A 27,287-nucleotide genomic window follows, 5' to 3' on the forward strand; every position below is an offset into this window, starting at 1 on the left:
ATTGCTGAGGACAAAAAATGACTTCATCCAAGACAGATTTTACTTGGTTTATCTCAAGCAAATGTCAAATAAGCACATTCCTGGCACTAGCATTCTGTCATAAAAGTCCACACACCATTCTAATGGGTTTGTCCATTTAAAATATGCTAAGAAACTATGCAGGAAAACCCGAGCAGGGTTACTGAGAGTTAATTATGGCAGTTTCAACTCAAGATGACTGCAGTCAAGTCAAGTTGAATCCACAAATATTGGTAATTAAATTTCAAAAGAGTTTTAAAGGAGATGTTCAAACCATAGCAGGTATCTATATTAAGCCTGGGTAAAGAAAAAAAGTGCACCACTCCCACAAACATTATTTATTTGAAGCTCTATCGATACTGTTTTATTGCTTCTTGTCTTTCTTCTTTGAAGCATATATATGTGTATTACTAGGAGTTGAGTTACGACTTCAAATTGTATCAACAGAGAACATAAATGCTGGAAAATAACAAAGAAAGGAAAATACTGCTCTGTTTCCCTCTGGTTCTGCCTCTCTGCCCTTCTTTCCCATCTCCACTCCCCCTCCATAGTTTCTATATTAAGGAGAGATAACAATGCCAGCTGCTCTTCTTCCTTCCATTGTCAACATTGAAAAAAGGGCAAACAACAGACAGTAGTGACACTCTAGCAGCTGCAGTTACTGGCACAGAGAAAAGAGAATGGGGTCAGAGATGCTCAGCAGAGAAGTGACAGAGAGAGCAAAGAAACTAGGCCAAGTAGCAGCAGACTAGCCAACCATGGCTGTGGTAAGAATGAATGCTGGCAGTAAAATGTGAGGATTTTCAGCAAAAGACTCCTGAAAACACAGACACTTCACACAGTTGGAATTTTTAATTACTGCTCACTCTTGAACATAAAACATGGTAAGATTTTGAGATATGATATAAACACACTTTCCCTCATATATACACATACACGTGTTGGTTAACCAAATACACCACGTACTTCATGATTCTTCCTTAGGTCTGATATTCTCCTGTGTCTCTAGCTGTGGGAGTTTACAAACATTTTTCTAAAAACATATCTTTCCCATACTCACTCTACTGGCACGAACAACAAGGGGAAATTGTCAGATTTTAATACAACTAAAAATGTTATGATCTTAACATTTTTTTTTTCAAACTTGAGGAAGGACTGACTTGTGTGAATACGAGATGGTATATGAAATTTGGCTTCTCTGAAGAATAAGAGAACACTAACACTAATATGAAAAAGTTAGTTATTTATCATATTTTCTAATGAAGGGATAAGCAACTACTAAATATATTTATTGAAACTTAAAATATTCTACTATTTAATCAAACAAAATATAAAAGTTCTAACTTGCTACCCTTTTAAAATTCTGTATCTAGAATATAGTGCTATCATTTTTACTCATTTCAATAAATTTTGCTCATTATTTAATACATTTTAAAAAGTGTGAAGCCAATAATCATTGACCCAGAAAATATCAATGATAGTAATTAGAAGAAACATTTGTTGAGACCTCATTATGTGCTAGAACCTGCCAAGGATTTTAGAGCATTGAATCCACTAACATTTCATTTGGACAAATGTCTATAATTGAGTTAATCTCTATACTAGTGTAATCTAAAAAAGAAAAATAAAGGAAGTATGTGCTCAAAATATAAGAGGGTAACTATATAATCTGAAACAAGTTAATGTTCTAAAACAAGTTGATTAGTAGAACATCCATTTATCCTAAATATTACTCCAAATGTTTACACATTAGGTTCTGAAGCTGAAATTGCCTTTCTGGACAACATTCTACCCACCATATGTAGATATGGAAATGAAAGAATACTCATGGAGCCACAAAAGCACGAAAAGTTGACAGTAGCTTATCTTCTATTATCATAATATGTTCCTTCTATTGTCAATTTAGCTCCAATTTAATGTTTGCAAATTAATAAACAAACAGTTTAGTTAATTTTAGTCCTTGACTATTTTAATATAGTTATTTATTATGAAAAAATAATTTGTGAATGTGAAGAGATTTTTTTCCTTAGAAATTCAAGCAATCTGATAAACTGATAATGGGAAATTCCATTATGCCAATTAATTTTCAAAAAATGAATAAAGAATCCAATCTAATCTCATATTGAGTGTTCACATTAATTATATTCCAGCAGCATGGTGTAATGAATTTCTATGATATGTATTTCAACTTGAAATTTAATAGTAGAGAAAAAAAGACAGTTTGTTTTATGAACTGTTGAGAATTCAAATTTAATGCAGTACTCAAATGCCTACTATATGTTAAAATTAGAATCTGATTAAATTAAATTAAAACAATTATTGCAGATTCCAAGTGAATATTTTTATAATCTTATTAGAATATGACCACAAAGTTAACCAAATACACCACATACTTCATGACTCCTCCTTAGGTCTGATATTCTCCTGTGTCTCTAGCTGTGGAAGTATCACCACAACCACCAATGAACAGTTTATATTTCACCACCTCAAAAGATACTACACTATTCAACTAGAAAGTCTTTTCTGTGTCTGCAATCCTGTCATTCTTGCTTTCTATGTCTATTATGAGAATTATTTTATTTAATTATGTACTGTAGTTCTACTTGACCTAAAATAGAACCTTTCTGAATGTGGGAAATTGATTTATTCATGTTACTACCACATGCTAGTAACATGTTTGCGTGTTTCTAACAGGTGACAGTATGAATGAGCAAACATTTTGCTCACTCTAGATATTTTTTTCTCCATTGTAATAAAAGCTCTTTTTCACTTTCCGAAGTTTGGTAAATGTCCCTTTTCTAATGGTCATTTAAGAAACAAATAATTAAGTCTGGAGTATTACTATCATAATATTCATATACTTTGCAAGGTAACTAGCTTCACACAAATTTAAATTACCCAAATAAAAATATAGCCATTTTAAAGATTATATAGCTAATTGACTTGGTTTTAATGGAGGACTAGAAGAAATTAAAAGGTAAATTTAAAACAAGCTTTAAAATAAGAGCAAAATATTCATAATATGGTAAGTTCTTTATAATTTCTGAATGGCTGGCAATTCAGTGTTTTTTCTAATGTGTGTGTTTTCTAGCTCAAAAGGAATATGCAAAACCAAGTCTAACAGATAATGACAAAATGATTTTCAAAAGATGGTAAAATTGACAATAATATTAGCAATGTATAATTATTATTTTTCCAAACCTCACTGTCTTGGTATTATGCAACTTTTAAATTTTTGTTATTCTAGTTGATGTGAAATAGGATTTCTCTGTGTGTCTCCTTGATAACTTATGGGGATTAATATCTTTGAGTAATCTAGATTGGCCCTTCAGTTTTCCTTGTCTCTGATGTCTTTTTAAAACCACAGGTGAGTTTGCTTTTGGCTTGTTTGACTACTCTTATCTATTTATTTAGGATAATAAGCTTCTGTCATTAACTTGTGCTGACAATATCCTTAGGACAACTTTTTGTGATCAGAACATCTTGCCAGGAACAATAGTATATAGGATCACTTGAACCCAGGAGTTTGAGATCAGGCTGGGCAACATAGCAAGACCCCATCTCAAAAACCAACCAACCAACCATAAAGAACTCCTTACTTTTAACTTCATCAAATTGTTTTTTCTGATGTTTAGTTTGCTCTATGAATGATACACTGAAATTAATTTCTGATGTTAATACTAATATAATCATAAACAGTAAAATAATGGTTATACTATACATGTTATGTATTCCCATACACAGAGACTCTTCAGTAGAATATCATGTAATAATGAAATTAGAAAATATATTTTCAATTAGAAAATATGTTTTTTATTTGTAGTAACCTCAGTTTTCTGAGTCCCAATTCTAGTTAGAAACACATTTTGACCCTGTAATAGGTTGTTTGAGATGAAAACATATTTTGTTCATTAAAAATTTAGTTTCCATTAAAATTTCATCATTGCTTGAATGTTTTTTCCAAAAGATTTTTATTCTTCGCAGCAGAGACTAATATAAACATATGTGTTAGACAGACAGTAGGATTGATTTGGGAGGAAAGATTTTTCCAGTTGGCATACTATTTTACTTCATGAGAGCAGAAAAAATATCTTTTAAGACATTCTATGTTTAACACTTCATATGTAACATAAATATGAAAAAGTACACAGAGCTGGAAAACACAGATGCAGAAAAATAATCAAATTGTCTGGATCACTTTCTCTGGAATATTTATTTCCTAATCAGCCATTATCCTAATTCAGATAACTGAAAAAAACAGAGGTCCAGAGGACACAGAGATGTGTAATCTGAGCTCTTTGCACAGTTGATATAAATGTGTGGCATAGATTAGACTTCACAAAACTTTGAGATAACTCCTCATTTCAGTTCCTCACCCAAAAGCTTGGCATTTCAGAAGCATATTTGTTTTATTATTTTTTTATAAATGTATGTTATTATCTGACAGAATTTCTTTATTCAGAGGACCAGAATTTATTCATGAGGCAGATAACTTCAGCATATTAAGAAAATTTTGGAGTGATGTTCATTCATTTCTCCTCAACACCATCAACAAAATATTAGTATATATTTTTAAAGTCTCATAGAGATTTGTATATCCATTTATTAAAAGTTTAATGTTTGTTAATACTGACTAGGAAAAGAAGAGAATAGCATTAAATCTTAAAATAAAAATGGAAATTTAATTGCTTCTAGACATGACTACTATGAACATTTTGGTATATAATATCTTTCAGAATGCTTTTTAATCAAATGATGAGACTATATACTTTTCTGTGCTATAAAATATATGTATTTTTAAATATAGATAAACATATCTACAACATTAATTTTAACAATTTCAATATATTCCATTTTAAGCCATGTAGATTTATTTATTCAATTCCTCATTGATGAACATAAATATTTATATACATATTTGTATTACTATAAACAAAGCTGGGCTTATTCTTAGTACTCTTAAAAATCAATTTTTGTTTACTATGACAAAATATCTGAGAAAGTCAACTTAAAAGATGAAACATATTTTGGCTCATGGTTTCAGAGGTTTAGTTTCATCACTTGGTCCCCTTACTTTGGTAGGCAGAACATCTTGGGAGAAGGACCTGTTGAAGGAAAGCTGTTCATCTAGTGGCAGCTAGGAGCAAAATAAAAAATAAAAATAAAAGAGCAAAAAAGGGGCAAGAACAAAAACCTACCATTCAAAGGTACAATCCCCAGGGCCTACTTCTTCCAGTTAGGGACATTTCCTAGAACTTCCACTACCTCCCAACAGTACCTATCAGCAACTGGATGGGGAGCAGGCTTTCAACACATGAACCTTTTATAACATCTATTTTTTCTTTATTTCCACATTCTCACAAAGATATTATAGTCAATACTGTCAGTACATAGAAGTTTATTTAGTCTGCATGCCTATAGTAACATAAATAAAATTTCATTATCAACTTGTCATTAATCAATTTAGGCAAATTGACATGGTCCACTAATGGGATATGATGGAAATTCAAACAATAAATTAATATAGAAAGCTTTAAGTCTTATTTTGCTATGTAGGAAACAGGAATGCCTGTAAACCTGTCAATTTAGTGACATTCAGATCATATATTGTCTTGCAGTATAACAAAGCTCTACTAGTGTGCAGAACTGGCAACACGTTAGAAACAGATATAATTAAGGATATTGGAAAGGTTCTTGTTTTTAAAAAATATAGTATTCAGATATGAAAATCATGAGGCAGATAACTTCAGCATATTCTGGGTCAACAGATGAAGATGAAATGATTTATGTAACAACGTAGTTCAAAGATGGGAAAATGTCATTGGTCAAATTAAGAAATATGAAAAGTAGAATTTATAATAAATAAAATCTCAGAAAGTAATAAATGCTTATCAAGTATGATTAACTGCACATGAATTATTATTGTAAGTGTGTTTTTATTAGAATAAGCTTATTAATATGTAAATACCTATGACAATTGTTAAACAAAGAGTTTGGGGAATTTCGCAAAAGAAATATGAATTTGAAAGAAATATGAAATTTATCTTCCTGGCCTCTGGAAACATTATTATGAACTGTATATGTGATCTTATTAAATGTATGCAATCTCTTTTTGAAGTATTTTTTTGTTTCTTTAAAAATAAGAAGGAAATGAGGATTAGTGAAGTTAATTAATCTGCCATTACTACCAGAATCTGTTCTCTTTTCAAAGTTCTCAATATCATTTAAACTTTTTGTTTATGTAAAAACTATGCTTTAATCTATTTTAAAACTCTTCTATTTCTATAATGACCAAGTACACCATAAATATTTGTATATTGCTTGAAATTGTGGGTACAAGTACATGAATTCTATCATATGTCTAAATCTCTGTTGTATGAATTACATATATTGCAGTTACACAATATATACACATTTATAAAATTTATTCAAGTATCTTGTTATATAATTTAATCCATTTAAAATATAGTTTTCATGTGACTGTGATAGATTTCCTATGGAAAGACGAAAGCCAAGGATTGTCAAGACATTTTAAGGAGAGAGTAACAGGGAGAAAGAGAAGTGGTGGAGGAAAGTATTTCTTTATGTAGTATTTGTTAGAGTCTGTAAACAAGTCAGGATGGCGCCTGGAAAATGTTAGGGTCTGTAAACAAGTTAGGATGGCGCCTGGCATTTTGCCAGAGGGAATGGTTAATGTTAAGGTCTGTAAACAAGTCTGGATGGCGCCTGGCACTTTGCCAGAGGGAGTGGTTTGTGAAGTAACGCCAGCGAGCCATTAAGTGTGGAGATTTCTTATTGGTTGACTGCTGTATCTAGTTTATGTTAATTAGATAAGCTGTGTGGAATGTATAAATACCCCTCCTGTCCTACAATAAACGGCTCCCACTCCTGCTGTATCAACGTACACAAGTTGTTCGTCACCCCTCGGTTATTTTGCTGCAGTCGGACTGCTGCAAGTATTAAAATTTTACTCCATCATGATACCTTATAAAATCAGTGATTGGAAAATTAGTAATGGAATGAAGGAAGGATCTCAGAATAGACCTACAAACATGTTGCAAATACTGTGACAGAGTTGGTACTGCGGATAAATAGGGAAATAATAAACAATTCAGTGAATGGTACTGGAATAACTGGATGTCCACTTTGAAATTAATGAAATTTTATCTCTAAGAAAAAGTATAAAATTAAATATTATTTTAAAGAATCTTACAAGTAGATTTTAGTCACATTGACCAAATATAAACAAATTATATCATTTTTGTTAACAATATACTGAATTACAATTAATTTATTAAAATCAATTCCAAGGTAAAGATTGTTGAAATAGCACAATAATGCCAAGGGTAACTCTGCTTGTAACAATGATAAAAAGAAAGGCATATGTATAGTTATGATACATTGATCATAATATATGACTATAATGTATTATTATATTTATACATTGTACTATAATACTTTCAAGAAAGTAGATTAACCATATTCCTTACTAATATCCTGGCATAATAGGATACAATCTGTGCTCAGTGCTTAATGCAGTCAGTAGCTTAAAAGCTTTCTATGGCAATCTAGGTTTTTATCACTTTTCATTTACTTTAACCTTGAAGATGAATCATTTCATTCTGAAAATTGACTCCTCTTGGGAATGGAAATGTATCAGTTATTTATGCTATATACAAGATGCTTTCAAATAAACAACATTATACTTCTGCCTAAACCTGCCTCACATATTTCATATCATCTTTTTCTATTCCCTGTTCTAAGTACCACAGAATCCCTTATGACTCATTTCTACTCTTCTTTGCATTTAAGTCCTCCCTGTGCATCACTCCATTAAGTCTTAATTATCCAACTCTGTCCCTAAAATAACTGTAGATTAAATTATTTTGAAGCACGTTTTTCTGATTCAATTTGTCTCATGAGAAAACCTCCACTGAGCTCTGTTGACAAAATTGGGCAGTGTAACTCAAAAGTTTTCCAATTCAAAGATCACAGTAGAAGCAAAACACAGACTCTTCAGCCATATGATGCTCTGAATGAGTCATTCTCTCAACAGTATTATATTGTTTGGAAACATAGTGTAAAAAAATTCTACCTACAACTGATCTATAATGTAGAAAACAGATGAATGATTATATTGAAGCCATAGCTAAACAAAGTATGTCATTTACTGTGAAACTTGTAAATCCTTCTTGTTATACTCTAAATATGAATATAACATGTCTCTTCTCTGCATCTTTCAAAAAGAAAACAGAGGAAATGTGTGCTATAGTATTTTAAAAATATAATAAGAATATAAATTGGATAAGTATAAAGGGGAAAAGAAGTGTAGATTTTGCTTTCACTCTGGCAAAAATGAACTTGGGCAAGATATTTTGATGTTTATTTAAAATATATTAGTATTTCCGTTAAGTAAAGGATGTATATTCCAATCAGTTGAATCAATCATTTTTAAAGTATAAAGAGAAATAATATTTTGTATTTGTATACATATCATGAATGTCCATACACACATATCAGTCTAGATCAGTGTCTACAACTATTTATCTATTTCTATACCCATAAGCATCATTCAATTTGAAATCCTCTGATTTCCAGCAATTACTGGGTTTTCCAGGCTTTTGTATATAAAAAGAAAACTGCCAATATTTCTAGCAAGGAATAGGAAGCTATTTTCAGAAAATAAGCCTGAGTCAGAGAAGAGCTACTGTATGTATAGCAACTCTAATAAGGGCTTTATATGTAATAGCTGAACAGAAATCCCTTAATGTATTAGTATTTATTCCACATTACAGATGGGGAAATCAAAGCTCCAGAGGTTATACAATGGTCTCAAGACTCAGAGCTTTATATGATTCGATTCACATCTTACTGCAAAAATCATACTTTTCTATTATACTAGTCTTCTTTTTGTTGACAAATATTGTATCCTATCACCACTAAAAGGAAAACACTTTTGAAAAAGTTATTTTTGTTGTATTTGGATAATCCACTGAGTTTTTAAAAAAATATGTGCAAATAAAATCATAAAGTTATTACTGATGGGTCTGTGATTGGTTCTTATAAATTCCTTGAAAATATCTATCAAAATACAAGCATGCCATATATAATTAGTATGGTTTGTGGCCACAAAATTACTAGAGAAGAATGTAGAGAAATTCTTAATTGGCAGTTACAAAAGACAATAGTTTTCCCTAATGTGATCTCCAATTAATTTAAGTTTTGTTTTGTTATATGGAATTTGAACAATTTACTTCACATTATGAAACAATCCAATGAAAACAGTCTTCTACCACAAAAATATTATAACATTTTTAGGGCTTTTTTTGTGGTGGTGGTGGGGTACCGGGATTGAACTCAGGGGCACTCAACCACTAAACCACATCCTCAGCCCAATTTTTTATTTTATTTAGAGACAGGATGTCACTGAGTTGCTTAGCACCAAGCTTTTGCTGAAGGCTGTCTTTGAACTTGCGATCCTTCTGCCTCAACCTCCCCAGCCACTAGGATTACAGGCATGCACCATGGATCTCCACTGAGACTTCTTTTTTTGGTGCTGGGAATTGAACCTAAGACCTGGCATATGCTTTGCCACTGAGCCAACCCCAAAATTTCAGTATTTAATCTTCCATAGCTACTCATTTTGTACTCAGTTTTCTTATATAGTATTGTTTTGATTTTAATTATTTACATTCTTTCTAAAATTTGGCAGTTTTACATCAATAACATATATGATATATTCTTAATTACTAGTGTAGTAAATAGAGTGAAAGTTTAGCAAAACTTAACAGCATTTTTTAAATCAGAAAAAAATTAGTTATTCCAAATAAACCAAATTTGTACCTCCGTAATAGATTATAGTAGAACTGAATTAAGAATTCTTGGGGTTTTTGTACTGCTGAAACCCATTAGTTTCTACATTTGTTCCTTGGATAGCTCACATAATTGAAAAGCACAAGTAATACCTATAAATATGTTATTTCCAGACTTAGAAAAACATCTCTGAATCTTTAAATTGTATTGTTTCTACCTTATAAGTGATTTTGAAAGTTCCACAACAATACATGTATCATGTTTGTATCTATAATGTTCCTGAAGAGCTTATGTGTTGAAGATTTGGTCCCCAATGCAGCAATAGAATTAAAGAGTGGGGTTCTTTGGAAGTAATTAGATCATGAGGGCTCTGATATCATCCATGGATTAATCTACTGAAGGATGGGTAATTTGATGGCATTGTTGGGAGATGGTGGGAACTGTAGATAGGGTGCAAAGTTGGAGGAAGTAGGTCACTAGGGGTTGTCCTTGATCTCCCTGATCTCCTACTTTGTGTTTCTCCTTCCCGCCCCTCACTTCCTGGCCCCCATGGAGTAAGTAGTTTTTCTTTTGCTCTTCCATGCCTTTTCCCCATGGTATTCTGCCTTACCTCAGTCCTAAAGCAATGGAGGCAGTCGAACATGGACTGAAACCTCTGAAATTATGAGCCAAAAAAAATCTTTCCTTCTTAAAATTTTGTATGTCAGGTACTTTGATCATAATGACAAAAAGTTGATGAACACAACATGCCAGGACAAGGTCTACACTGGTACCTCTCAGATATATTATTTCTGATTTTAACAGTATACTGCTAACATATAGTCTCCAAAAATTATTTAAAAGTATTATTTTGATCTTTAAAATTTAAAAGAATAAGTCAAACCAATTAAAATAAGAGCACAATTTTAGAAGCTATTTACAATTACTCATATTCATATGTACATTATGACTAAAATTTCATTAATGCTTATTCTAAAACTTTTCTAGAATTACATGCTGAAAGGTTGTATGTGTCACTGGTTAAAGAAATTATGTTAAAGAAATTATGACTAGATGTTTTACTACTGCAACAAGAAAAATATATTGAAAAATATATGATAAGCATTAAAAGAAAATCAGAATAAAGAGTTGAAATAAAAATATTTCATAAACATATTATAAATGGCAAAGAAAACGAGAGTTTTCAATTACTAGTTACCTAAAATTATTTTTAACAGAAAACAAATTTCAAATTGGTATTCAATAGAAATGCAGAAAAAGAGTAAAGTAATTATTATGGACAATATTTAGATCATGAAGTCATTTTTTTGCATGTTTTTTTTTCCTTTCCTATCTTACAACTTTTCTTTTTAAATATTTGCTTATAATGATGTTTGTCATAATCAGACAAAATGTAGATAAATGTATATTGGCAGCTGGGACCTGGGTATTTTTCTCTTTATGATTAGATCCACTCTATATGCACTTATTGATTTAAGAAGGAATAAGAAGACTCCTGGGACAGTGGTTTAGCTAGGTTCAAAATCTTGTTTCTGAGAAATGGGCCTAACAATTTAGAGGCTCTCACAATATCAGTCTTTTAGAAAAATTATATTAGTAAGTAAGAAGCATAAAAAGTCAAACAGAGAGCATAGAGAAATGAAAACCATTCTTTCAAGAACACCCAGTTCTTATACCAAAACACCACACTAGGGAATGTGTACACCAGAGGAAGAAAAGGCTGTGTTTTCTGACAGTTTACTTGATTAAACACTATAACAGGCAATTCAGCCACAATAAAAAGTAATCTGTCTTCGGTATCCCTGGCCCATCCATATCCATTAAGTTCTGGTGTTTTATGGAACAGCAGGGTGAATATAATTAACAATAATGCATTACATACCTCAGACTAGTTAGGAGAGAGAAATTTGAATGTACTCATCATAAAAAATTAAAATGCTTAGTGATGGATATGCTAATTATCCTAAGTCAATCATTGTCCAATGTATATGAGGAACAAAACATCAGATTGTAATTCATAAATATGCATATATATTATGTGTAAATCACAATGAAAAGAAAAAAAGTAAAGTAAATTTAAAAGAACAGCCACAAAGTAGGGTCAGTGCCAGGGACAGTAATTATCTCCAGGAGGCAGTAACCACAGTATCTGCTGCACAGAAGAGCTACTCTACAGCCAAGGGGCCTGTGACTGTAATGCAACTGATGAATAAAGAAATATGTGAATTTATTCAACCTATAAGATATAACTTTTAAATATTTGAGGACCTCAAATTCCCCAAATATTGTTCAGGAGAGGAATTTTGCAAGGAATTTAAATTCTTACATGAGAAAATGGGAAGTTAAGATCCCCAAATGTCTTACATATGCTTGCAAAAAGAAAAAAAGAAAATAATTCCAGCACTGCGGTGAAAATTTCACAAGCTTTCTAAAAAATCTTTAAATTTGCTTTTAGTATTTCAAGATCCCATCCCTCCTAAATATGAAAATTGCTTTAATGCACTATTTCATAGTTTTCTGGTGCCTTGGTTTTCTGGGGGGAAAAAGTGATAAAAGAATATATTTCTCAAAAGCTATAAAGTTAAGTATGGTGTGTATATTTGTGTGTGTGTGTTTGCATGCACAATACATACAGGTTTTTCTAGCAGAATCTTCCACAAAAAGAGAAGAGATGTCTTCATCCACTCCTGCTTCATTCTTCGCTATACAAGTATATGCTCCAGTATCTTCATAGCGCACATTGCTTATGTGAACCTCACTGCCATTTGCTGAGAACAGAAGGCAAATGCAACTTGTAAACTACAATTTCAGTTTTGGTACAGTGCTTTCCGATTACACAAACAGTTCACTTAGCTTGTCCTAATTAAACTGTTTTCCTTCCTACTTCCATACTTTGGAAGCATGCCAAATTCTTCCAGAAGCATTTGAGAGTTTTGTAAACTGTGCTGTCATTCTATTACTAAGAGCCTAATAACTCTGTATCAAATGCACATGATTTATATTTTATATTTATATTTATATTTTATACCATTTCTTTGCCTGTATTGCATATCAAGTGATTCATACTGGTAACTATAATTTATTAATCTATTTAGAAATCACTTTTTTTTTCCAAGCTTTTATAGAAACTTAACTAGCTGTGCTATTCATTTTCAAGAAAACACATATGAAAATACACTCAAAGGATATTGAGAATATGTGTGTGTACCATTGTCATTAAACAAACTTATTACTGAGTTCTTATTACATATCTGGAATTTTTAGGGCTGGAGGACACAAAGATAATAACACATGATTGTCTTTAAGAATTTCAGTCTCTTTCCAGAAATTTAGCTAAAATACAGTATTAGATGGAAGTTGATAGAATCAATGTAAGACCAAAGATTTAAGGAAATGACTAACACAACTTTCAAATATTGGGGAGATAATATTTTAAGTTAAACCTTGAATAATAAGCTATATTCCCCAATGTAGAAACAAGGGGCTAATTAATAATTTACAATATACTGGCAGTAGGCAAATAAAGTCTCTGAGCTTCATAGAATGAATCATCAACTCTGAGGACGAGGACTGGACACTTGTTCCATCTGCCTCTAAAACTCTTTGTTTATTGTCCTCATTTGTTGAGGCTTCCTTCCTTCCTGTCCCCTCTGCTCCTCTCCCTACTTCTCTCTTCCCTCCCTCCTTTCCTTTATCTTTTCATGTACACGTCTGTGTGCATAGCTCTGCGTGTTTTGTGCATGTGTGTTCCATGTTATCCAATCACAAGAATATGATGGGTGGTAGAATGGAACATGGTTTCTTATGGTGCTTTGTTTGTTTGGGGTACTGGGTATCGGACCCAGGGCATATAACCAAAGAGCTACATCCCTGGTCCTTTTTTATTTTATTTTTTTTTTATTTTGAGACAGGATATCATTAAATTGCTGGGAGTCTCCCTATGTTGCTGAGGCTGACATCAAACTTGCAACCCTCCTGCCTCATCCTCCCAAGTAGCTAACAGGACTATAGCTATGTGCCACTGCATCTGTCTGGAACAGGACTGTTTTTGACAGAAAGAGGACAATACCATTAGTGCATCTAAGTTTGGGAAAAGAAGAATAGATAACCAATGGCAAAAACTTGAATGCCATTCCTAGGAGTTAGTGGTTCTGAATGGATGTGAATAAAATACGGAGAGGGACTGAATGCTTGGGGAATAGTAATCATTTGAATAAATTTAAACTTTTTCTTTACTTAGAAATGATTACTGCATACCCTCTTTTCCCCAATCCTTTTTGAGAAACACTACTTCAAAACAAAGATTGGCAGGTTTTTGTTTTGTTCTGCTGAAAAAAGCCAGATAGTAAATTTTTTAGGCTTTGTGGGCCGTACAGTTTCTGTGTCAATGAGTCACCTCTGACATAACAGTGTAAAAGCCGCCGCCATACACAATATTTTTTAAAGAAATAAATGCAGCTATATTCTAAAAATAAATAAAATAAACTCAACGTTTTATCTACAAAAATTGACAGCTATCTTACTTTGATATGTGGACCTTGGATTACAAACCCTGCTTCTAAATATTAGAGAATTAATAGTACATTGAAACCCGAGTCAACCTCTTGTTTTACATGAAATATGGCTCTCTCCAAAAATCATACCTTTATTTTGAAGACTTACATCTAAAATCTCTAGATTTTCATCACAAGTTCAACTGAATTTGTTCATTCTTTAAATTTTCTTTCCCAATAATCTTATATATCTTCCAAACATGCATTCCTGGAGGTTTTTCACTCTATTACCACAACTATCAATTTCTTTGTCTATTTATCATCCTAACACGTCTGATTACTACCTTCTAGAACTAGAATATACAAACCTATCCTGGCACTACCCTGAAGTCCCTGTACTTGGTTCTGGGAGTAAATTACATTTCTATTCTTTAAGTAAGTTTATAAATTTTCAAATTCAGTTTTCAGTTTGCTGGATATTCAGTACTACTTGAAATCCATTTTACTTAACATTTATAACTAGATATTAACTTAGATATTTTATCTTTTCATATCCTACTATGCTGTTACTTTAGATGGTTACTCTCTTATGTTTTCTTATTGTAATAAATATTGTTTGTTTGTTTGTTTTCACGGAAAATTTTCCAGCCTTTCTCATTGATTCCAAGGCTCTTTCTATAATCTTTGTCTCACTTGTTTCTCTCTACTGACACTTGCCTCAGATATTATCCATTAGTCCTAACTTTTCCCACAAGCAGCTACTTGTTTTCTTACTTTCAAAATCTGGAAGGACATTTTTTTATTGTTTCAGCCTTTACATTGAAGACTGATTGCTACTGAGATATAAAGACAAGCTTAACAGATAAACACGTTAATAACCTTATGTAACCTTCCTATGTGTCCTGACATTGTTAAGCTCTTTCCCACTTTTAACTTTCTCTTCTTTTCTTCTTTAGTATCTATCACTTGGTCTCTTGAATCTGCTGACTTTTTACTCTCTTTGTTCTATTTATTCTAATCTGTTCAGGATTAATATTTGTGTTGTTTTGAAATTTTACTTCCTCTTATTCACATATTATCCCATACATTACCACAATTATTCAATTACTGCCTAGACTTAAACTTCACACACAAAGACTAAAGAAACACATGATGAACAATTGGAAAATTATATAATCACAGTATCTAACATAGTGGGACACTATAGTATCCATAGTATGTGCACAGATTTTTCTCTTGGGTTGTCCTTCCTACTTTTTAATTTTTTTCTTATTATTCTTTCAAAATTTTATCCTATGTCTTCCCACTACCTCTGGAAACAAAATATATGTTTGTAAGTACAGTTTACTGTTATTAAGTGGGTCAGAGATGACAAAATCAGAAACTACTTAGACTTTGTTAGTTTATATTAATCAAATTAATCTAATCTCTATGTTATAAACACTGAGATATAAGCAGTAATTTATGTGTATAAATTTGTTAGATCTAAGTTTATCAGTATATCGATTTCTAGGATTCATGGTTAGAAAGTTGAATGATACTTTAACAGACTCATTAATATTGACTTGCAAAAATAAGTAAGAGTTTGAGAAAGCTTTATTTTAAAAGGTTTACTAATTGAAGTTCTTCACTAACAAAGTAGAATAATAATAGAAACATCTGCTTATATAAATAATAAAAAATACAATTTGTACTAACGTCAATTGAAGAAGTTTAAAGGCATGAAATAAGGAATATAATGCCTATGAAATCTGTATTTAAATGAAGTGACTATTGTGCTACATCTAACAATGAAAATTGGATTTAAACTTTCCTTTATGCTACTATAATTAATAAATAATATGAAATTACTTTGACACATTTGACCTTTAAAAACAATTTATTTTCTATTTTCCATTTATGAAATGTGGATTTGTGATCGTTTGTAATCTATATAATAATGTTTAATCATATATATATTTCAAAATAATAAAATTAGCATAATATTTTGTTTAGAATGGAATAAATTAATAATTAATTCAATGTAAATGTGAAATACATTTAGTAACATGAATTATTTTGTTTACAAAATATGCTAGATAAAAAATATGCTAGAAAATCTTCACTAAAGATATCAAGATTTTTAAAACCATCTATCAATATGTATTTTAATCTATTACTCGAGCATAGAAAAAGTAACTTCCAAATATTTCTATGAAGAGTTCCATTTATTTTGTTCAGCATATATGCTATAATTCAAAAGTATTTAAAAGATATGTAATTTAATACATTACTTATCAACAAAAGGATAGCATAATTAATCATTATGACAAGACTATTATTTAAACCATAAAAAATATTAAAGGGCCCTTTCAAATATGTCTAATTATAACCGTTATTTCAGATCCATTACATTCTATTGCCATAGATACTCTATTGTCATATTTTCTTTTCTTCTCAAATAATATAAAATGTGTTAACATATTAGTATAAAACTTCTGCATGATAATTTAAGAGAGTGAAGGAAAGCAAGGAAAAGGTACCTTGAAGAGTGAGTTGTTTGGACAGCTTTGGTGTAATATCTATTCCATTCTTCAGCCATCCAAGCTGAGGATTTGGGATGCCCTCTGCATGGCACCTAAGACTTGCAGTTACACCAGGTTCCCTAGCCTGACTTTCTGGATATACTCGAATGACTGGAGGAACTAAAAAAAGTGAAAAAAGTGAATTAGACAGATATATATCAGTTGATATTCCAAAACAAATAAATAAAACTTGCAATATGAGAAATTATAAACTGTATATTTTAATGATTTGCACATCTATATAACATCTTAATTTACAAATACCATTATCCACTAAAATATTTCCAAGAAAATAAGTAATTCTGGGACTGTGTTTGGATTATTGCAATATGAATCTAGTAACTTGTTTCAAAAATGAAAAAAGTCCACAAAGAACAAACTACACATATCAAAAGTTCACAGGAAAAAAATCAAAGAGCTTTCCATTTTCCAAATATGGAACAATTTTAACATTAAAATAATAAATTGTCATAAAGGACTATAAGGAATTAAATCTCAATGAATTGAAGTACCTAAATAAATAAATACATAATGAGAGAGAAAGGAAAGCATTTTCTCACTAAATCATATTTAGATTGAGATAATAGTTCCATTTGCATTTGAATACAAAACATAAACATTTAGAATTTTTTTTCTTTCAGTTTTAGAGGGAATGCTTTCAATTTTTCTCCATTTAGAATGATGTTGGCCTTTGGTTTAAGGTCTACCGCTTTTACAATGTTAAGGTATGTTCTACTATGCCTGTTTTTCTAGTGTCTTGAACATAAATGGGTGCTGCATTTTGTCAAGCACTGTATTTTGTCATGGAATTCTTATCAATATAATTCTTAATTATATTGATGTGGTGAATTACATTTATTAATTTCCATATGTTGAACCAAACTTGCACCCTTGGGTGAACACCACTTGATCATGGTGCACTATCCTCTTAACACATTTTTGTACACGATTTCCCTGAATATTGCTGAGAATTTTTGTATCTACACTCATTGGGGATATTGGTCTGAAGTTTTCTTTCCTTGATATATCTTTGTCTGATTTCAGTATCAGGTTGATCCTAGCTTCATGGAATGAGTTTGGAAGTGTTCCCTCTCTTTATTTTTCATGGCGTACTTTGAAGAGAATCTGACTGGCCCTGGGCTTTTCTTTGCTGGTAGGGCTTTTAAGGAATCTTCAATTTCTTTTCTGAAAACTTATCTATGTCCTCCTGATTCAATTTAGGTAGGTCAGATATCTCTAGAAATTTATTGTTGTCCTCCAAACTTTCTATTTTAGGAGCATGAATTTTCAAAATAGCTTCTGATTATCATCTGTATTTCAGTAGGGTCCATGGTAATATTTCCTTTTCATTACATGTGATTAGCTTACAAAAGGGTTTATCAACTTTATTTATTTTTTCAAAGAATCAACTTTTTGTTTTGCTGCTTTTTTGCATTTGTTTGCTTTTGTTTCAATTTCATTGATTTTGGCTCTGATTTTAATTATTTCCTACCTTCTACTGCTTTTGTTGTTGATTTGTTATTCTTTTTCTAGGGCTTTAAGCTATAATGTTAGGTTGTTTATTTTGTAGCTTTCTATTCTTCTAATGAATGAGCTCAATGCAATGAACTTTTCTCTAAGGACTGCCTTCAAAGTGTCCCAGAGATTTTGATATGTTGTGTTGCTATTCTCATTTACCTCTAATTTTTTTTAATTTAATTGATTTTTTCTAATACTCATTGGTCATTCAATGGCATATTATTTAGTCTCCAGGTATTAAAGTAGTTTCTATTCTTATTTTATTGTTTTCTAATTTCATTCCATTATGATCTGATAGAATTCAAGGTATTATCTCTATTTTTGTATTTGTAAGAGTTGCTTTATGACATAAGTTATGATCTATTTTAGGGAAGAATTCATGTGGTGCTGAGAAGAAAGTATACTCAGTCATTGATGGATGAAATATTCTAAATAAGTCCAACATAGTCCTTGAACTTCTAGCAAGAACAATTAGGAAAAGAAAGAAATTAAAGGGATCTGAATAGGAAAAGAAGAGTTTAAACTATCCCTATGCAGACAACATGATTTTATATTTAGAAGACAAAACAAACAAACAAACAAACACTCCACCAGAAAACATCTAAAAGTAGCAGGATATAAAATTAACACTCATAAATCAAATGTGTTTCTATACATCAATGATGAATCCACTGAAAGAGCAATTAAGGAAACTTTTCCATTCACAATAGTCTAAAAAAATAAATAATAAAGTCTAACAGAAATAATAAAATCTAACAAAAGAGATGAAAGCCCTCTACAATGAAAACTATGAACTCTAAAGAAAGAAATTCAAAAAGACCTTAGAAGATGGAAAGATCTCTCATGCTCTTGAATAGGCAGAATTAATATTGTCAAGATGACCATACTATGACATTCTTCATAGAAATAGAAAAGGCAGTCATGAAATTCATTTGGAAAAAATAAGAGGCCCAAAATAGACAAAACAATCTTTAGTGAGAAAAGTGAAACAGAAGGCCTCACAAAAACAGATCTTAAACTAAACTATAAAGCTAGAGAAACAAAAACAGCATAGTATTGCCACCAAATCAAACATGGAGACCAATGGAACAGAATAGAGGACACAGAGACAAACACACATAAATATAGTTATCTCACACTAGACACAGGGCCATAAACATTTATTGGAGAAAAGATAGCATCTTCAACAAGTGGTTTGGGGAAAACGGTAAATCTATATGTAGTAAAATGAAATTTAATCTCTATCTTTCACCTTGCACAAAACTCAACTCAAAGTACCTAGGTATTAGAACAGACATACTGTGCCTACTAGAAGAAAATGTAGGCAAAACTTTCCATCATGCTGACTTAAGTACTGACTTCCTCAACAAAAATCCCAAAGCACAAGAAGTAAAATCAAGAATCAGTAGATAGAATGGTACCAAATTAAAAAGGTTCTTTATATCAAAGAAATCTATAAAATATATGAAGAGAAAACCTACAGAATGGGAGAAAATCTTTGTCACTTGCACCACAGATAGAGCATAAATCTCCAGGATATATAAAGAACTCAAAAAACTTAATACCAAAACAAACAAACAAAAAACCAAAATAACCCAATCATTCAATGGGCAAAGGAATTGAGCAGGCACTTCACAGAAGAAATACAAATGGTCAACAAATGTATGAAACAATGTTCAACATCTCTAGCAATTAGAGAAATGCAAATTAAAACTACACTGAAATTCCATCTCACTTCAGTCAGAATGGCAATTATCATGAATACAAGTAACAATAAAATTTGCAAGGGTGTGGGGGAAAAGGTACACTCATACATTGCTGGTAGAACCTCAAATTGGTTCAAGCACTCTGGAAAGAAGTATGGACACTCCTCAGAAAACTTGGAATGGAACCATCATTTGACCTAGTTATCTCACTCTTCAGTGTATACCCAAAGGACTTAAAATGAGCATACTACAGTGACACAGCCACATCAATATTCATAGCAGCTCAATTCACAATAGCTAAGCTATGAAATCAAAACAGGTGCCATTTAACAAATGAATGGATAAAGAAAATGTGGTATATTTACACAGCAGATATATCTTAGCCATTGGTAAATAGATGGAGCTGGAGACTATCATGCTAAGTAAAATAAGCAATCCCCCAAAACTAAAGGTAAAATGTTCTCTCTGACATGCAGATGCTAACACACAACAAGAATGAGGGAGATTAGAAATTCTGTGGATTAGACAAATGTGAATGAGGAAAGGAAGGGAAAGATACAAATAGCAAAGATAGTAGAATGAATCGGACATAACTTTCCTATGTTCATATAAGAATACAACACCAGTGAAACTCCACTTCATGTCCAACCACAAGAATGGGATCCTAATTAGAATAAGTTATACTCCATGTAATGTATAATATGTCAAAATACATTCCACTGTCATGTATATGTAAAAAGAAAAAAAAAGGAAAGAAAAGGAATAATATTCTGCCAAAAAAGTAATGAGTTTTATAATAAACACTACAAAACAATATTGAAAGGATTTAAAGAAAAAATTAAATATATTTACACACATCTTGTGTTGGTGAATAGAAATAATCAGTTAGTATGCTAGTAGTACTCCCAAATTAACCCACAGATACAATGTAGCCTCATTAAATTTTTTGTTTCTTTTATTTTTTTAGGTACTAGAGATTAAAGTTCGGGCACTCAACCACTGAGCCACATCCCCAGCCCTAATTTGTATTTTATTTAGAGACAGGGTCTCCCTGAGTTGCTTAATGCCTTGCTTTTGCTGAGGCTGATTTTGAACTCACAATCCTCCTGCCACAGCCTCCTGAGCTGCTGGGATTACAGACATACATCACCACAGCCAGCATAAAATTTTAACTGATTTTGTTTTTAAGAAAAGAAAGAGATAGCTATACTGTGGAAACAATCTAATCTATGCCCTTCAATAGATTAATGGATTAAAAAAATGGTGGCATATATACACAATAGAATATTACTCAGCAAAATAAAAGAGAATAAAATTATGGCATTTGCAGGTAAATGGATGGTGTTAGAGAAAATAATGCTAAGTGAAGTGAGCCAATCCCCCAAAACCAAATGCTGAATGTTTTCTCTGATATAAGGAGGCTGATTCATGGTGGGGTAGAGAAGGGTAGCAGGGGAGGAACTCTAGATAAGGCCAGGTGGGAGGGGAATGAAGGTGGTATGGGGTTAGAAATGATGGAAGAATGTGATGGACATTATTATCCAAAGTACATGTATAAAGACATGAATTGGTGTGAATATACTTTGTATACAAACAGAGATATGAAAAATTGGGCTCTATATGTGAAATAAGAATTGTAATGCATTCCGCTGTCATAAATAATTTAAAAATATATTAAAAATAAAGAAAAGGAAGAGCTAATTCTCAAATTCAAATGGAATACAAACAAATACAAAGATACTCAAATGATTTAAAAAAAAAAAAAACTTCCTAAGGAAAAGAAAAAAAACTGGAGGACTTGATTTCAAAACTTAACAAAAAGCTACAATAATCAAAAAAGTGTGACACTGCCATGAGGATAAATATACAGAACAATTGTATAGAGTTGAGAGTACATAAATAAGCACATACATTTATGGCCAATTGATTACAATGATAAGGAACAGATATTTCAAGAAAATATGGATAATCTCTAGTAGGAAAATGAATTTAAACACCTACTTAAAATATAAAATTTAGCTCAAAACCAAAGTTCTGAATGTAGGAGATAAAACTTAAAAACTCTTCCAAAAACATAGGAATAAATTTTGTTGACATTAGATTTGACAGCAATTTGTTAGATATGACCCCTATAAGCATAATCAAGAACAAAAAAATAAATTGAATTTTATCCAAATTAATTTTTTTTGTGTGTGTGCATCAAAGGACACTATTGAAAAGAGTAAATATAACTTACAGAATAGAAAAATTAATTTGAAAATTATATTTTATAATAGACTAGTTTCCTGTACATAAAAGGAACTGTGACAATTCAGAAAAACAACAACAAAACAAAAACAAGTAGACAACTCTATTAAAATATCGATCAAAACAAATATTTTAATAGATGTTTCTTCAAAGAAGAAATGAAAATGACTGATGGACACCTGAAAAATATTTAAAAAGTGATGTAAATTAATTTTATTTAGAGATAGGGTCTCACTGAGTTGCTTATTGCAAATGGTTATTAAAATGAAGAAATGAAAGCAGACAATTATATATATCAAGAAGGAGAGCTGAAGAAATGGGAACTCTTAAGCACATTGCTGAGGGGAGTGTTAAATAATGCAAGCACTCAGCTACTGTGAAAAGACATTTGATGGGTCCTCAAAACGTTAAACACAGAATTGTCATATTAATAAGCAATTCCAGATCTACCTCTATACAACGTGAGAATTGAAAAAGGTTTTCCAAACAATGTTCACATGAATACTTACAAAGCTAAAACGTACAAACAACACAAGTGATCATCAAATGATAATGGAAAACTAAAACATGGCTTTGTCAGACAACATGCTATTTTTGGAAATAAAAAAAGAAATATTTACACATGGCACAATGTGAATATTTAAGACATAATGCTGTCTGAAAGAAGTCAGACAAAAGACCATATATTGAAGGAGTCCATTTATATGAAATGTCTCCAATGAGTAAACCCATCAAGACAGAGAGATTTGTGGATTGAGAGGGGATAGAAATGGGGGGAAATTGCTTAATGGGTATAAATTTTATTTTAGGTGAAGACATTTTGTGGGGATTAGATGGTAGTAATGGCTAGTCAACACTCCAAATGTATTATAAGCCACTGAATTGTACCTTTGAAAAGGGTTAAATAGTTTGTGAACATTACCTTAATAAAAATAGGAAAGAAGGACTGAAGAAAGATTCTTGATTTTAAAAACCTAGAGAATCAAGATAATTAATTATAGCGAGGAAGCCCATATTGGATCCTGAAACAGGAAAAATGAGGTATAGAACATAATACTGGGAAAAATGACAAAACCTGGATATGGGCTGTGTATTTAATAATGAGATTCTATTAATGTTATACTTCCTGGTAAATGAAATATATTTTGATTGGGTGAATCAATTTTCTTTAAAAAACACTCTATTAACTAATTGTTAAAAGAAAAAGTCTTAAGCTATATACCATTATACATGTAAAATCATTGACATTAACAATGAGATGAGTTAAACATATGTTAATCATTAAGTAAAGGCAGAATCAATAGCTACAAGTAGAATCTAGATCACTTGAGAACTTCCTGTTTCCAGTAATGGAAAAGTAGACTCTGGCTCCAATCATATATCTTCCTGAGTAGAACTTAATATCCTTGAAAAGTTTTCAGAAAGCATTTTTGGAAATATAAGTAACTTAGAAAATAATGAAGAATTGAAGAAATAGGAGGTTCTTCAAAGCTTGTGGGAGGGACCTACAGCTTTTTCTGCCTCAAGAATATCTTCTAACACAGGCAAAGATTCTGAAAGTAAGAGTTAATTAACAATCAAATATCCCCCCTTCTACACACATACACTCACAGGCATACACCACTTAACAAGGGGACTTGCTCTGAGAAATGCATCATTATGTAAGTTTTTGTGGTCTTAACATCATAGAGTTTAGTTACACAAATTGAATACAAAGTCATGAGGTGATAAAATTTTATGAAACCACCATCATATATGAAGTTCATTCTTGACTAAAACATTGCTATGCAGTGCATGAATACACATATACATGTGTATATTATATAATAAACATAATTTTATATAAAGACATAATTGAAACTATTGAGAGGATTTAGTTTTTGGTTTTTAACCATGTATTAATTCATGCATTTTTTTTTAAGTTTGGCCCTGTTCCTGCATTGACTCACATATGCTGGTTTACCTCTTCTACTCCTATGAAGTCCCCAAACTTCTTGATGGCCAGAAATACTTATTCATCTAGCTAGCCATGCATCCATTCATCCAACCCTTGTCAATATCTGTGAATCAAATGAGAAACAAAGTATTTTGGTAGGCTGAAGGAAATGAGGTAAACAATGTGTTCCTATGCTAATTTTGGTTGGACTAGATCACTGGATGCATCACTTTGAAGTGACCACAAAATATTCAGAGACTTAAGATAGGACTTTTGGAACCCACAAGTGTCTAGCAGAAGTAAATGAATATCCTCACTTGAAGAAATTATTGTCTCTATATTTCAAATAATTTCTAAAATGATTTATCACAAAGGTTTTCTCCATATAACAAAGTATTTCAAGGCTGTAACTCAAAAAATACTTAAAAATACTCAAATAACATTTAACTGAAATAAACCACAACATTTCAGTAATTGAAATTATCATATATTCATCTTTGCTTCATATATTTAATGAGCAAATAGCTGAAAACAAACACACCAGGAAAATTAGAAAAGTATAAAACATGTTATTGCAGCTAAAAAGTCAAAAAGAAAAGCTAGATATGTAGAAAAGGTTGAAAAAGAAATTATGGCGTCAATTTTTTATTTACCTCTTGATTAGATACAACTTCAGAAAAAATAACTAATAGTAATTTTGTTGAGACAAAAATCTACCACAAAGTATAGAAGTACACAAATATGGAAAATAGATATGAGAAGAAAAGTGAATACAGAATGTATCTTTTTTTGTTCTTTTTAAATTAAACATGACAGAGGAATGCATTTTCACACATCATATATACATGGAGGATAACTTCCCATTCTGGTTGTTTTACACAACATGGAGCTACACTGGTCATGTATTCATATCTGAACATACGAAAGTTATGTCCAGTTCATCCTACTGTCTTTCTCATTCCCATCCTCCTTCCCTTACCCCATTCACCTTTATCACAATCTTATGAATACAGGATATATCTATGTGGTATATGGCATACTGTTCTAAGTAGTTTGATGAAATCTCATGCTATCCCATTCCTTTCCATTTAGAAGGTGAACTATCCCTTTGTCCAGTGTATCAATGCATTATATGGTATCCACCTATTAGTCACTCAATAACCATTACTGGTTATTAATTGACTGAGGTGGTATCTCAGTACTGTCTGAAATTTCTGGCATCCCCTAGGGATATTATGATGTACCCACTGTAGATAATATGAGTACTGTATTATATTATCCTTCTTGCTCTTGGAGAAATTAACTGCTTTGTCATAAAGACACTCAAATAACATTGTGAAGATATTCATATGTAAAAGAACAGTGAGACCCCATGAAAATAGCCAGAATGAAACTAAGGCCTCCTGACAATAACAATGTGAGGGAGCCATCTTGGTGGCAGATACACTAGTTCCACCCAAGCTTTCAGATGAGTGCAGTTTTGGTCAATTTGAAGGCAAACTTGGGAAAGACCTTATATATCAACCACCCACCTAAGCTAGTCTCAATTTTATTGTCTCATTTCTCTATTTCTTATCTTATTTATATCCATCTTCCTTTTATTATTTGATAACAAATATCTATTTTTAAGCTATTAAGTTTTGGGGTAATTTATTGTGCAATATAAATAATAAAATTCTCCATTTGTATTATGAGGCCAACATAAACTTAACACCAAAATTTGATAAGGGCATTATAAGATAGAATAATTATGAGTCAATCTCGTCCATAAAAATGGACAAAAATCCCAAATAAAACATTATAAAAAACAAATTCACTGGGATATTAAAATGGAAACACAACATAACATACTAGATTTATTACACACATTCAAATATCACCCACTATAATTTACCACATAAAGAGTTTAAAAGGGAATAAGTGTATGATCTCATAAATTGCAGAGAAGTCATGTATTTGAAGACAACAAGCAAAAAGAATGGACCATCTTTTTATTATAATAAAGAACATCTCACATGTTTTAAGATGGCATGATTGAGTAGAAGATTCTATAGATGAATTGTTAGAATCAGTAAATTTAGCACATTTGTATGTAACAAACTGTATATTTATCAATATCAGTCACAAACATTTAAAATAGTTTAAGAAAAGGCAGTTGATGAAGCAACAAACATTAAATATCTGCAAATATATCTAAAGAACAAATGGGGATTTTAGGAAGATGGCGGCGAGGGGAGTGCATTGCCCCCGTGTGCTGCTTCACTGTGTGGGAGTATGACAAGTCAGGACGGCTAAAGGATATCTTGTTAGGAATTTCCAGCAATAGTGGGGTGCTCCGGAACCTGGAGGAAGGATTTCCATCGCACGAGGATCGGATACAGGGACTCAAACGCGAGAGGTTTGTCGCACGGAGGGTAACACTGCTTATTCAGCAAATCGCCCCGCGGCTAGAGTCTGCAGCGCGCGCTGGGAAACGAGGAGATAGCGACGCAGGGATACAGCGCTGCAGTTTCTGCCAGCCGTGCAAGCACCGTACTCAGGGCTGAATTCTGGGTTCGAGACGGGGGAAGGAAGCGGTCCATCTCGGTTCTCCACACCGGTCAGACCACAGAGGAGGCCAGCAGCCACCATGTTGGAAAGCTGACGTCACCATACCTGTTTTCGACTGACCGCAGCTCATTCAGCCATAGAACAGGTAATTTCAGGCTGCCATTCGCCTGAGGCTTGCAGACAGATTGCTAGGGTTCAGTGCCTGGGTGCTTCTTAGAACCTGATCTTATCAGAGCGAACACCGAGCGCGGGGCGGCCGAGTTCCGTCTCCCGGAACCGTCCCGGAACTGCCCTGGCCCAGGGCTGAGGAGCCTGCGGAGGCTGCTTCTTGGACCCTGCTCCTATCAGAGCATACACCAAGCACTAAGCGGCCGAATTCCGGCTCCCGGAACTGAGCCCGCGGGGACTGCTTCTTGGAGCCTACTCTTATAGGAGCTTACAC

General features: G+C 32.1%; 1 protein-coding gene across 4 annotated transcripts in view; it reads right to left on the bottom strand.

Moving 5' to 3' along the window:
• The window catches only part of Fstl5 (follistatin like 5), a 762,470-nt gene that overhangs the window by 134,350 nt on the left and 600,833 nt on the right, over positions 1–27,287 (bottom strand). For all 4 annotated transcript variants that reach the window (XM_048813586.1, XM_048813584.1, XM_048813585.1 and 1 more), the window contains exons 9-10: positions 16,847–17,008; positions 12,465–12,599 (exon numbers count right to left, since the gene is read on the bottom strand). In XM_048813586.1, the coding sequence (XP_048669543.1) occupies positions 12,465–12,599; positions 16,847–17,008 (297 nt within the window). The remainder of the gene's footprint in view (positions 1–12,464; positions 12,600–16,846; positions 17,009–27,287) is intronic.

This window comes from Marmota marmota, unplaced genomic scaffold (genome assembly GCF_001458135.2).
Source record: "Marmota marmota marmota unplaced genomic scaffold, marMar, whole genome shotgun sequence".
NCBI lineage: Eukaryota > Metazoa > Chordata > Mammalia > Rodentia > Sciuridae > Marmota > Marmota marmota.